Below are 13,794 nucleotides of genomic sequence, written 5' to 3' on the forward strand. Positions count from 1 at the left end.
GTCCAGTTCCTCCTTAAATTTATTCAACCTATCAACTTCCACGACAGATAGAAGTTAGTTCCAGCAATTAACCACCCGCTAGCTAAAGGCAAATTTCCGCCCATCTATTCTACATCTGTCCTTTCTTAATTTGAATTTATGCCCCTTAAGTTCGTAATCTGAACAAGTGGAAGGATCCCATCAGAATTCAGCGTGCCTCAATCAGATCACTGCGCAGGTGCCTGGTCTCCAGCCACTGCAATTTGCAGAACTTAAGCCTCTCTTGGTAAGAGGATCCCTTCATTCCCCTCACCAATCTTGTTACCCTTCTCTGTACACGCTCAAGTAAATCTACATCCTTCCTAAAATGAGGCCTCCAGACCTGTACGCAGTACTCAAGGCGTGGCCTGACCATTGCCTTATACAGAGGGACAATCACCTCCTTTTACCTGCAATTCCTATACCTCCTTTTACAAAATTCCTATATATCATTGACAAAACCCATGACCTGCCCTGGCAATCTGTCTGCATTGCTCAGAAAACTTCATATCTGACTGCACAAGTAGTTAACTAGTTAATTAACAGGAGCTTTCGAGATTTAAGTATCTCTTCGTCAGCTGCGTGAATACATACATAAATATAAAATATGAAACGTAATAAATGGAATGGGCAGAGCCTGGTCATGTTGAGTGAAAACAGAAAGCGTGTATGAGGATACGCGACAATCACCTAGTCCTACACTGTAATGCTAAAGCATTACAGTGTAGGACTAGGTGATTGTTGTGAATGCTGGCTGCGTACATGGGCTGATTACCAGCGTTTGTCATGATGTAGCACTCCATGATTGGGTGTAGCTGCACGCCTCTATTGCGGTTAAAAAACGCTATGACAACCAGATATGTTCAGTGACTCAAGCCACAATCGTTCATAGTAGTGGCAGGATTGGTCAACCACCTCGGCATCACGTCTGGGATTGACGTCGTGTTGCATCGATCGATAATGCTCTGCAACTGCGGAGTCTAATCAGTTTTAAAGTGTTCCACCTGAAAGAGCTTATCTGGAGGATTCCGTAGGTGAGATTAGTTTTATTATCTATTGGGAAATTAGTAAATTACCAGTGTTTCTATCTGTCTTTTGTTGTCAGACAACAATGGTCACCATGTGGCTGGCAGCAGGGCCATAGAGAGGCACTGATTATAAAGCAGAAGCCACGTTGGTAGTTTACTCTTGACTGGGGAGGTGCCCAAGCTGTGTTTAAAACTGAGCTGAAAGACTGCTCCACCAAAATGTGCCGTAAACCGCCGAATTGCGTAAAACTGTGTGCTATCTGAACCAGAAACAATGACTGTTGTGCTTTCCCCTCCCACCATAGACTTAAAATGGTGATGTGCTATCTTCTTCCCTGTGCGCCTACCAACGTTTTCAATGCAACCACGTCTTTGCCGCCTTCAGATACTGTCCAGATTAGCAGGAAGTGGTTTGTGGAGCCTGCTAGAACTTAAGATTTGCTTACAAAAGATGTCAGCAACAAGTTTGTAGGCCAATTTGGTGGCTATCACTGAGCCGTTTAAGTTTTGGGCTTGTCGCCCAGTCGTTTGGGGAGGGGGGGGGACATCCTTTTGTTAAAATGCCCCGAGACGAGCGGGATCACTTCCTTAGGGGTGTATGTGTAGAAAAAAGAAAGGACTCTCAGCAATCCAACCAGTAACGTCCAGATCATCGCAGAAGAAATGGAGGACAACCGAACGGGTGTCCCCCCCCCGACTAAGCGGAAAAACATCAAAAGGGCTGGTCCCAAACCGGAACGGGAAACGCGATCCCAGACAGAGACGAGAGAGCCTCTGGACACAGCATGCCAACAGAAGGAAATGAGTGACGACAAGCAGCAGGACCCACCGCTGGATTCTACTCTGCCAGAGGGTACGGTTTACCAAAAATCCCTGTTCCTAAAGACGACCCTTGAAAATCTGTTCAAGGAAAACGCAAGTAGAGTATCTGCTAGCCTTAGGGCTCAAATAGTCAAAATCTTCCACAAAATGGAAACAATATTAGTGAACACGCATCTTGAATACGAAAGAGCCATCACGCGTCTAGAAGCATACAAAGAATGTGGAGCAAACCAAATGCCACAGCGCGCTCCCACGTATGCCCAAGTGCAGGAGCCACCAGCAGCAATAACCAAGCGCAAAACGTTATTACCACCTCCAAACTTGGTCATCCTCCGTCCAACATCCACAGAAGAGCACGCTACAAACGAGGCGGTTAAAATACCGTAATAACAAAACTGGCAGAAGATCTAAAAACAAGAATAAAATCTGTCCGCAAAATAAGAAACACTGGGGTCATAATAGAAAACCTTACCAAAGAAGATGCCCAGAAGATAATAAGAAATCCGAAAATACAGACTCTAGGCCTGGAAGCAGCGGCCCCTAGAAGAAAAGGGCCTAGTATCATCATATATGATACAGACAAAGAACTAACACCAGCAACACTCCTGGAAGAACTCTACATAAGAAATCTGCAACAGGATCATCCGGAAGTCGACCCGATGACGCTAATAACAACACGCTATCACACAAAATCTAGGTCAAGGAATGCCACAGATTGGGTGGTGGAACTCTCGCCGGCAGCTTGGAAGATCATAAACCGACACAACAGGGTTTTTATAAACTGGGGCTACAATGAGCAGTTGGCCGTCCCCAAGTACTTTAGGTGTGGCCGATTCGGACACACTGCACATACCTGTGCCCAAACCATTCCCACATGTGGACACTGCACAGAAAAGGGCCACAAATTCAAGGAATGCCCTAAAAAAGCAGAATCGCCAACAAGCGCAAACTGTAAGTCGCAAGAAATGCAAGCGGATCATTCAATCAGGGATAACAAGTGCCCTGTTTATATTAAAGCAAAGGGAATGTACCAACTACGACTGGACTATGGTAGCACGCCTTAAACACTATAACAACAACCGGGTCCATTTCGTCCAGCTAAATGCCGAAAGATCCAAGGCAGTCGCAGCTCAGCTAACCAAAAAACCTGATGAAGAGAACATAGACATCCTGCTTATACAGCCCTACACCCACAGTAAAGAGGTCAGGGAATAACCCCGAATTACAAATTAGTCCAAATAGATGGGGAAACCCCTTGGGCAGTGGTTCTAATAAGAAACCCTAACTACACGGTAACCAAGCTAACAAATCACTGTCTCCCTGGGCCGCGTGCGCTCACAATGTCACAGCCTTCGGCGAATTCTATGCGGTTTCACTGTACTGCAGGCCAGGAGAGGATATCTTATCTGCCATAACATATCTGCAGAACATATGTGCAGACTTCATGAACGCAAAAATAATTGTTGGTGCAGACGTAAACTGTCGCTCACCTGCATGGCACAGTGAAACCCAGGAACGACGTGGTGCTATAAACGGATAGCGCCTTGAGGAATTCCTCACAAACAGTTATTTCACCATCTTAAACCGACCAAATAATCTGCCGACTTTCTCCAGCACCATGGGGGAGGCCACAATAGATATTACACTGGCCAGCAGATCTATTGCTGACCACATTACCTTGTGGACTGTTACCGAAGATTGGACAACGTCTGATCATAGAGCAATCACGTTCAACTTGAACCGATCCATAACCAGAACAACAACACCAAGGCAAAAGCAATTTAGATATGCTATCCACAAGGCTGACTGGCCTATGTTCCACCAGACGCTGCGTATGACTGCCAATACACTTGAAACGGATAGACTAAATCTAAATCAACATCAAACTATAATAACAAAACTAATCACTGACGCTGCTGACAGAAAAGAAAAGACGGATCCCAAGGGCCGTCCCTTGGTGGTCCCCGGAGCTCCAACAACTCAGACAGGAGATGAACACCTCCAGGAAAAGCTTCCAGCGCTCCAGGCGCAGCTGGCCTACTGCTGAAGTGGAGGCACTGCGGGAGCAATACCGCGCAATCAGAAATCAATAGACAGCTAAGATCCGGGAACGGAAGCAATGTACATGGGAGCACCTGGTCTCTGAGAGAGGAAACAATGATCCTTGGGGAGTGGTTTTTCGTGTGACCACGACAAAGCTTCCAAGAGGCGAAGTTATCTCCCAGCAACCAGGAAGCCACAGGGAGAATATACCAAGAGTGGAAAGACTCCATTAATAACATCTTGGACGCCATGTTTCTGGAACACCAGGACCCAATTACGCCGGAACTGCTACTATGCCACCAAAACAGTAACTATACATACAGAAGTAGAGGAGCCTTTCACTAGGATTCACCTGGAAAATGCAGCCGCCAAATTACGTAACAAGAAAACACCAGACGTGGATCTCCTAGAGCCCGAAATCGTAAAAATGGCTGCTGAGGCCATTCCCGATCAAATACTAAACCTTTTCAACAGATGCTTAAAAGGATACTTCCCCCTCACATGGAGGGCGACGGAGCTCCGCCTTGTCTTAAAAAACCCTCCAAAGAGACAGGCCTCCCGGGGTCCTATAGACCCATAGCACTATTGAGTGTTAAGCAAGCTCCTGGAACACCTATTGTGGAGCAGGATTGAAACTTACTACACCAACTCAGGACTACAATCGCCAAACCAGTACGGTTTCCCGAGAGGACACTCAACTGTTGATGCCCTGGAGAACATCATCAAAGCAGCCACAGCAACAAACAGAAAATACTTTCTTGTCATAGCAGTGGAATTTTCCGGGGCGTTTGATACCCTCTGGTGGCGAGCGTCCTCGGCAGGCTAACCTGCCAATCAATCTTTATAAATGCATGCTACCTACCTGTCAAATAGATCCATCACTGTCACAGCCCCGTTCTGCTCAGTCTCAAGATCAGTACATAGAGGATGCCCACAAGGCTCTGTCCTAGGCCCACTTCTCTGGAATGTGGTCCTGGACGGCTTCTTAAACCTTGATATTGGGAATGCTAAGACACAGGCCTAAGCGGATGACCTTGTCCTGATGCTCGCTGAGGACAGTAGAGCTCAATTAGAAAACACTGCATACAGGGCGCTTGCTGCCTTACAACAATGGGCCAGTCAACACAATCTGACAATATCATCAACAAAGACAAGTTCAATACTACTTCGAGGAACTTTGGACATCGGGAGGCCTCCCCAAATAAAAGTTCAGGGAACCACAGTCAAACTAACAACAGAATTAAAGTATCTCGGTGTCATCTTAGACAAGAACTTATCCTTCACACTCCACCTTAACAATATCCGGAACAAAATTAGAAAATATTCCTCTCTCTTCACAAGAACTACTCGCAAGGACTGGGGCCTGAGAAAGAAGACCCTCGCTCTTTACCACAAAACGATCTTCCTGCCAGTCATCCTATATGCATCAGGAATCTGGTATCCAAAAGCAACAAACAGAAGAAAGCTAGAAACAACGCAACGATACATCCTGCTCACTATATCCAGAGCCTGCAATACAGTCAGCACCCACGCACTCCAGGCCCTCGTACATCGCTAGTATACTGTACAGTTCTATTTCTTATTAGGGTCACGCATGGTTTCTTGCCATGAGTATACTTGCACCCATTCTCTGGAGGTGCTTTTCACGTTCCGAATTTCCCGATCCGACGCTAACTTATCTTTAGAGACTGCAGAATTTTGTCAAAGACCCCCCCCCCCCCCCTATATACTCGTGAGGTCTCCTGCCCAAGCGACATGAGCACTGACAAACCACTATCAGCTTGACGGAACTTAGTCATTGGCATCTGTATAGTATTATTTTTTTGGAAACTGTTTTCGAAACGCAATTTTATGTACTTCAATACAACGAAGTAACAGATCTTGTTTTATAAAATGTTTCGACTCAGATAATCCAAAAAGGTAGCTAGACCTGTTTCAGCGCATGCACGGTGAAACAGGTCTAGTGCAGCGATCTTTTGGGCTACTTTATTCTGAGCTATATTGTACTCATTTAATTTTTCAACAGTTGTACTCACCTTGGCTGTCCATACTAGGTTCATATTCTGTATAAGGTCATCTTCGATAAAATGTTTCGACTCAGATAATCCAAAAAGGTAGCTAGACCTGTTTCAGCGCATGCACGGTGAAACAGGTCTAGTGCAGCGATCTTTTGGGCTACTTTATTCTGAGCTATATTGTACTCATTTAATTTTTCAACAGTTGTACTCACCTTGGCTGTCCATACTAGGTTCATATTCTGTATAAGGTCATCTTCGAATCACGACGAATACATTTGACACCTTGGGTGTACCACTAACCTATAACTACAGAAAAACTATAATCATTAAGCTTTCAGGAAGCGTATGTTACAGTGTCAGCATATTACCTACACACGCTGAAGAAGGAACAGTATACTTTTCCCGAATGTTTAAATTTTCACTATAGTAACTATTTTATTGATTCAGCTGTTTGTTGTGGCCAATACATATGAATACGTGTGTTATCATTTCTCATAAAAGCTGAAATAGTGGTTTATGTTAACTATTATAAATATGTTAACTTAGAAATATAAATATAAATTAAATTATTAGGAAACTTTTTCCTAAGGCCCAGCGCTAGGGGTGGGCAAGTGAGGAACTTGTCACAGGCGCCGCCTGAAATAGGCGCTGCTAGATGCGCTACTGCATATGTATGCGCGTTGTTGTTATTTGGTTTTTAGGAGCATTAGCAACTAAGGCCATATTGCTCCGGGGATATGCGGTGGTCATTCCCTGATCTTTCCGCATCCTCTGTATTTGGTGGTGACGGGCTCGAACCCCGGTCTAATCAAGAAGCGTATGCTACGCACTGCTGCTCCTGCCCACCTGGCTACGGAGGCGCCCATATGCGTGTTAAGATACGATATGAATTAGGCACCGTGACAAAGTTTTGCCTCAGGCGCCACAAACGCTAGCACAGTTTCTGAGGAAACATTTGTGAGGAAACATTCTGAGGAAACACTTGTTGCCAACTAATTACTAATTAATTAACTAATAATATATAAAAGTTCACTGTTATATATTATTAGTTAATTAATTACTGTTCACTTCGCTGCACCTATAAGGGGAACTCAAAAAGTTAATTACCCCTGCATTATAGAAACAACATAGTCTAAATTTTTTATTATTTCTCCATATATATTTCCTTGAATTCAAAATATCTCCTCCACTTTGAGGAAAAATCTTAAAAAATATCATTCTGTTTTCCGAAAAAGCCATTCCTTGAGATCGTCATCACTTAAAAAATCGACGTGCTTAAGCCCGTGTTTCTTTATATTTCTGAAGAGTAAATAACTGGAAGCCATATCTGGACTGTAGGGCGGCGGTTCAACTCCTGGAATTCCCAATTTCTCAGAGCAATAATTGCTTTGTGCGACTTGCGTACAGGGGCACTGCAATAACAAGCAGGATACCTCGTGTCAATTTCCTTCTTCCCTGTTACTTTATGGCCTCCTCTTAAATTTTTGAGAACAGTATCAGACATTTCCAGTAATTTTCTTATGTGGTATGTAGCCTATCAAAAGAGTTCCCTCCACATTACAAAATATGGCGACCACGATCGTTTTCTGGTGGTGACCCATACTGCTTCCACTGCATGGACTTCTGTTTTGTTTGTGGATCTCGGTGATGAATCCACATTTCTCCACCTGTTACAATTCTTGAAATAAACCCTTGTGAATCTGCACCTCACATTTCGAGCCGAGCACTGTTTCTGAAAAGGTTTGAACATTCTTGGTACCCAGCGAAAACTGGACTTTGACATGGCCAAGTTTTCCTGGCAGATGTTCAGTTATGACCTCTAAGAAATATTACATTCTCCTGTAATCATAGACGCTTTAATACGTCCATCCTGCATAACCAGCTTTTCACTTTTTATTTTTTTTATACCCCCGGCTCATTTCTGGAGGAGTTGCTTTCGTCGTTCCTCCCAAGAGGGGATCATCTTCGGATTCTCGTTCCCATTTAAAATGCCTGGACCAAATTTTTATCTGGTATTCAGACAGAACAGCATCATTTTATAGAAGTTACACGCGTTCATTAATAACTGTTAGTCCATTACTTTCTTTTGTCTCTATTTTTTGATCAATAGCCTTGTTGATTGCAATTATTTGAACTTGCACTTCATCATCTGCTGCAATTAATTCTTAGTTGTAACTTATTTGTTAGTCTGTAGTTAATAGTTAATTGGTACTTTTTTTTTTTTTTTTTTTTTTTGCTCTTTTGCTGGTGGTTAGGGCTTGGGCAGCCTTGACTACGGGATTGCTGGCGCCCACTGGTATTGCAATCCCACCAATGGGTGCAGAATTCACGTCCATCCTTGACCGTTAGAACAATTGAGGTTGGTCCACCTCCTCGTGGCGTTGAAGTCAAATCAACACAGATACATAACACAACGTTTACACATCGCAAAAAAATATTCTACTCACATGCTAACCTTTTTTTTTTTTTTTTTTTTTTTTTTTTTTTTTACAGAGCTCACTGGCGGAGTTGAACTGTAGTTTCAGTTCCGTCCCACAACAGGTACATACATACATACATATAAATTTTGCCAAAAGTTTTATGAGGTCGAACGCTCCAATTTCGTGACATCCATGTTTTCCTTCGGATTGGTTACTCTAAATCTCTTCTACTTTTTTTGGCGCCTCCGTAGCCAAGTGGGCAGGAGCAGCAGTGCGTAATACACGCTTCTTGATAGACCGAGGTTCGAGCCCGTGTCTACCAAATACGGAGGATGCGGTAAAGGTCAGGGAATGACCACCGCATATCCCGGAGCAATATGGCCTTAGTTGCTAATGCTCCTAAAAACCAAATAACAAACAAACAATCTTCTGTTTTTCCGTACGTACTTCACTGTGTGCAGACGGACCTACACAAATAAGATACGGAAATTTACGTATCATAATACTAGTGTTTTTTTTTTTTTTTTTTTTTTTTTTAATTATATCAAGCATATTTAAAGGAAATAACTTATTGAAGTCTCTCTGGTATTTCATTTTCTCCTAGATTTTAATAAAAATTGAAATGCATTTTAGTTTATGCTGTGAGTAATATAATATACAAATAGTGTAACTGATTATTTATTGTGAGTTATCCTTCATTTAGTTACTAATTGATAATAATAATAACAAAAAAGCTCTTCAAAAAGCAACAAAAAAAAAAGGATGCCGAGAATTTTAATTTCTACACATTGTCCATGTTACCAATCCCTTCCTCCAATAAGTGCATGGCAACAAACAAAATATCCAGCACTTCAGTCCCGATATACATTATGTAGATAACTTATGCGGTATGTATGGGGGGGGGGGAGAAATAATATTTCCAGATTTCTATTTAGTTTTAGAATTATAATGGCCTAAATGATGCAAGCAACCGGCTTTTTTTAAATACATCTGCCAAAACAAGCGGAAATATTTTCAATCATCCATGCCTTTCCCGTCGCCAAAAAGTGCCTATTCACTTCCACTTTGAAATTTACCAAACTATCCGGCTCGACCACTGTGACAGGCAATTCATTCGTAAATTTCATGAGATCCAGGCTTTTTGTCTGATATCAATGAACTTTGAGATGGCCCCACAAATCTTTCCAAAAGAGAAAAATATAAAATTTCATGAACATCTAGCCACTAAGGTCTATAACTAGAGACGGGCGCTTAAAGCGCGGGGTTTTCGAACGCCTCGCTTTACAGGGAGCAGAGGGAAAAGGCATGCAAACTAGATGGGCTCTTCCAAAGTGTTACATTCTTTACGCACATGCGAACTGGCTAAACAGCTCACACAGCAGAATATGAACCTCTCTGTGACAACGAATGATCAGTTAGGAAGCGGAATGAGTTTGCGATTACTGATTAACCTTATCGCTTGTATATAACTTGTATAAAACAAGTTATAGTTCCACTTTTTAATCACTATTATTTCCGAGAATAAGCGAAAGTAAGCAGAGGGCAATGCAAAAACATTGACAATCTAATCCATCCTTGATTCGTTAGAATGAATTAAACAAAAAAGCAGTAACCACACTTTCGCCATACAAGGATTTACTATTTACACTTCTCTTGTTACTGAGAAATACAGCTGTGTCCACTTTACGATTCAACAAGAAGTTTCTTGTTTAACCAAGACTTTTATTAATTCTGAGAACAAAGTACTGTTTACATACGACAAATAAGTTAAGTGACACTTTTGGGCCTACACTTGTTCACATTTTCCTTCGTTAACAAGAAAGCAGTTAAACCAAAATTAATTTAAAACATGAGTCTCAAAAAATTTGTACTGTACCAAATTTATCCCTTAGTAATGGAAACTTCTTGGTTATAGATTCATTGATGGTTTACATCTGAAGTATTTTCAATATCAGACAGCACTGATTTCTACAGTTGGTAACGAATAAGTGTTCTTAAAATAGTATCTTTAGAGTAGTATTTGACATCGTCTATTGCAGGAAGGGAAGGATTGCGTGACAGTCTGCTGCACCATGACTTATATCTGTATCCATAAAATTTCTTTTTTTCGTTTCAACAGATCATTAAATTATTTCAGAAAAATAAGTTCATTAAAACGATTCTAAGTGCTGGAACGTAAAAGGCATGGGAAAATTAAGAAGGAAAAGAGAATAATGAAATAGGATTTACAGTATCTTTGGCAGAAAAGAAGGAGCTGAATTACCACAACAAACAGGTATATATTTGTAGAATATCATTCCAAGTTCGATGACACTGAACACGCTCACGCACATACATAGCACTCTCTTCCTCTCTCACGCACAAACATAAAGAACTTTAAGGATTTCTGTTAGGAAATGTGCTTCTGTGGAAGATTTGTCACATTATGACGTCCCTATGCGCTCTGATCTTCACGTGCCCCAAAACCGTGCAGATAACGTGAAACTTTACAAGTGGGCTCACTGAGAATGTCTCTTTTTTTTATCTTTTTTTTTTGTTTAAATTGCGGGCTTCCATGATATTAACCCACTGCTCTCCACAGATGCCTCACATTATCACTGATTTTGCATATCTCCGTTTCTGACGAGAGATTCCTAGCTTTGACTGTTCCAAAGGACCACTGTGCCACATACCCCATTCATCGGTGAGTGCTACTGGAATAAAAAAAAAAAAAAAAAAAAAGAATTTTAAAAATACAATTTTTGATATTTTCAATTAACTTTATATATGATAAGGAATTTTAATACTTTATTTTTACAGTGAAAATAGAGTAATAGAGAAAATAGATGATAAGAGGTATCTTGACACTTATTATTTAAGCTTAAATTTTATATACTTTAGTTAGTAAGATGAATTCAGGTTAAAGTAATAAGCAACAACATAATTGATTTAATTCTAATCCTCTGACTGATAGGAAAATTTTAATGTAAACTTAAGTCTAATAATGAAAAATACATGTCCTCATATAGTAAAAATACAAGTTGAGCTTTGCAATGAAGAATTTATATTCGTATTCATAATGCAATTAAATCTTTTACCTAGTTCAATAAATATTTTATATAAAGGATTCCAGTGGTGTCAAACCTAGATACTTTCTTTAAAATGTGCAGATAACTTTAAATTGTACAGAAAAATTTAAACAATCTTAATGTGCATAGCAAAAGCTTAAAATTTTGTATTTTAAGATAACTAGGAAATAGGGAGATTAGCTAAAACTTCAATACGTATAAAACTTACTTCCTTTAATAGCCGTGTTTGGACGTGGCTTGACGTGTTTGGAAAGGATGAAATTAAACAGAATGGAATCAAAAGTACGACAACTATAAGAATTCAAATAAAAAAAAAAAAAATTAAAATAAACTTTGAATCCCCTGAAAAAGTGTATTTTTCTTGGAAAGTTCTTCATTGTTGGGGGGAGGGGAAGTGAAATGGTGACGGTACGTGAAGAGTGAAAAGAACCAAGATCCTAACAGCAAATTTTCGTGAACGCCATCAGTTGGTCCAAAATCGATGTGTTTCTCTACTAATAAAATCAATTCTCTACTAACAACACAGACGACGTGTTATTAGTTGAGAATAAATAACAAATTAATAAACTTTTTCAATAATTTAACTCGGTCCTTAGCAGACTTAACTATACAGTACACTTAGAATCCAACAACAGCATTAAGTTTTATATTATCCTGATCTCGTCTTCATACAATAAACTAGGTTCTCAGTTTAATAATTAGTATTAGTATTAGTATTAGTAACGGCCGTATGGTGCAAGAAAGCCTATGGCTTATGCTGCACCAGCCAAAAAAAAAAAAAAAAAAAAAAAAAATCCGAACAAAACAATGATAAAAACAAAAATTAAATAAATAATAATAATTAATAAATAAATAAAAATAATAAAATGAAATAAAAAATAAATAAAAAGAAAATTAATCCTATCATCCTATGCGCTTCCCTTACCCGAAAGTACTATCCAGATGACCTTTGAATTTCCCCAAACTGTCGTCCTCTACCACCCATGAAGGCAACTTATTCCAGTAATTTACAACTCGCTGGCTAAAATAAAACTTCCTGCAGTCCAATCTAAACATTTCCCCCCGTAACTTGAATTTATGTCCCCTAGTTCTAGCATCATTTATAATCTTGAAAATTTCGTCCTCATTCATTTTACTGATGCCTCTCAGAGCCTTAAACACCTCAATCAAATCTCCTCTAAGGTGTCTAGTTTCCAAACTCTGCAACCCACATATTCGAAGTCTTTCTTCATAAGGACGCCCTTTTGCCGATCTCACCAGGCGAGTTACCCTTCTTTGCACCCTTTCAAGAAGCTCGATGTCTTTCTTTAGGTGCGGTCTCCATACTTGAACACAGTATTCCAAGTGTGGTCTAACATAAGCCTTATACAATGGGATTATCACGTCCCTATCTCTACTTGCAAAAGTTCGATAGATCATCGATAGGACACCATGGGCCTTCCTTGCAACCTGTTTACAATGCTCAGAGAATTTCATGTCTGACCGTATCGTAACACCCAAGTCCCTTTCCTCCAGTACTGGGTTTAGTTGAACTCCGCCAAGTGAATAAGTTATTTTGGGATTACTGTTTCCCAGGTGTAATACCTTACACTTTGTTGGATTAAAGCACAGCTGCCATTTTTCTGACCATTCTTGAAGTCTATCTAGGTCTCTCTGAAGAAGCTTAGCTTGACAGTGATCATTAACTACTCTACCAATTTTAACATCATCTGCAAATTTAGACATCACGCCCTCTATCCCTTCATCAATGTCGTTTATGAAAATTAAAAACAACAGTGGTCCTAATACTGATCCTTGGGGAACCCCACTTCTTACATCAACCCAATCTGAGGAATAGCCATTTATCACAACCCTCTGCCTCCTGCCCTGAAGCCATCCTTCTATCCATCTAAGGATTTTCCCAGTGATTCCAACCTGTTCCAGCTTATAAAGCAACCGCTCATGTGGGACTGAGTCAAAAGCTTTGCTGAAATCTAAATAAACAATGTCGAAATTATTCCCTAAATCCAGCTCGTGAGTGACCCTTTCGAAATAGCGAACCAGATTTGTTAAACATGATTTTCCCTTTACAAAACCATGCTGAGTATCCTTGAGAATTTCAATTCGATCCAAATGATCCTGAATTCCACCCTTGATCATTGCCTCCATGATTTTCCCTACTACTGAAGTCAGACTGACAGGTCGATAATTTCTCACTTCACTTTTAGAGCCACCCTTATGTATGGAAGATACATTTGCACTTTTCCAATCCAAGGGAATCTCCCCAGAGTCTAGTGATGCTCGCATAACCAGCCTCAGTGGTTCAATGCACTCGCTTGCCGCCTCTCTCAAGATTATAGGGTATATTCCATCAACTCCAGGAGCCTTACTGGTCTGT

At 40.6% G+C, this 13,794-nt stretch overlaps 1 protein-coding gene across 2 annotated transcripts in view; it reads right to left on the bottom strand.

Moving 5' to 3' along the window:
- Positions 1-10,137: 10,137 nt before the first annotated feature.
- The window catches only part of LOC150086822 (uncharacterized), a 221,285-nt gene continuing 217,628 nt past the window's right edge, over positions 10,138-13,794 (bottom strand). The window contains exon 4 of one of the 2 annotated variants that reach the window (XM_090371597.1): positions 10,138-11,039. In XM_090371597.1, the coding sequence (XP_090227723.1) occupies positions 10,936-11,039 (104 nt within the window). In that variant the 3' untranslated portion in view covers positions 10,138-10,935. Of the gene's footprint in view, positions 11,043-13,794 lie in introns of both variants that reach the window. The other variant, XM_090371596.1, reaches the window with a different exon arrangement.

This window comes from Mastigoproctus giganteus, chromosome 4, assembly GCF_048544385.1.
Source record: "Mastigoproctus giganteus isolate SK-2022 chromosome 4, ASM4854438v1, whole genome shotgun sequence".
Classification (NCBI taxonomy): Eukaryota; Metazoa; Arthropoda; class Arachnida; order Uropygi; family Thelyphonidae; genus Mastigoproctus; species Mastigoproctus giganteus.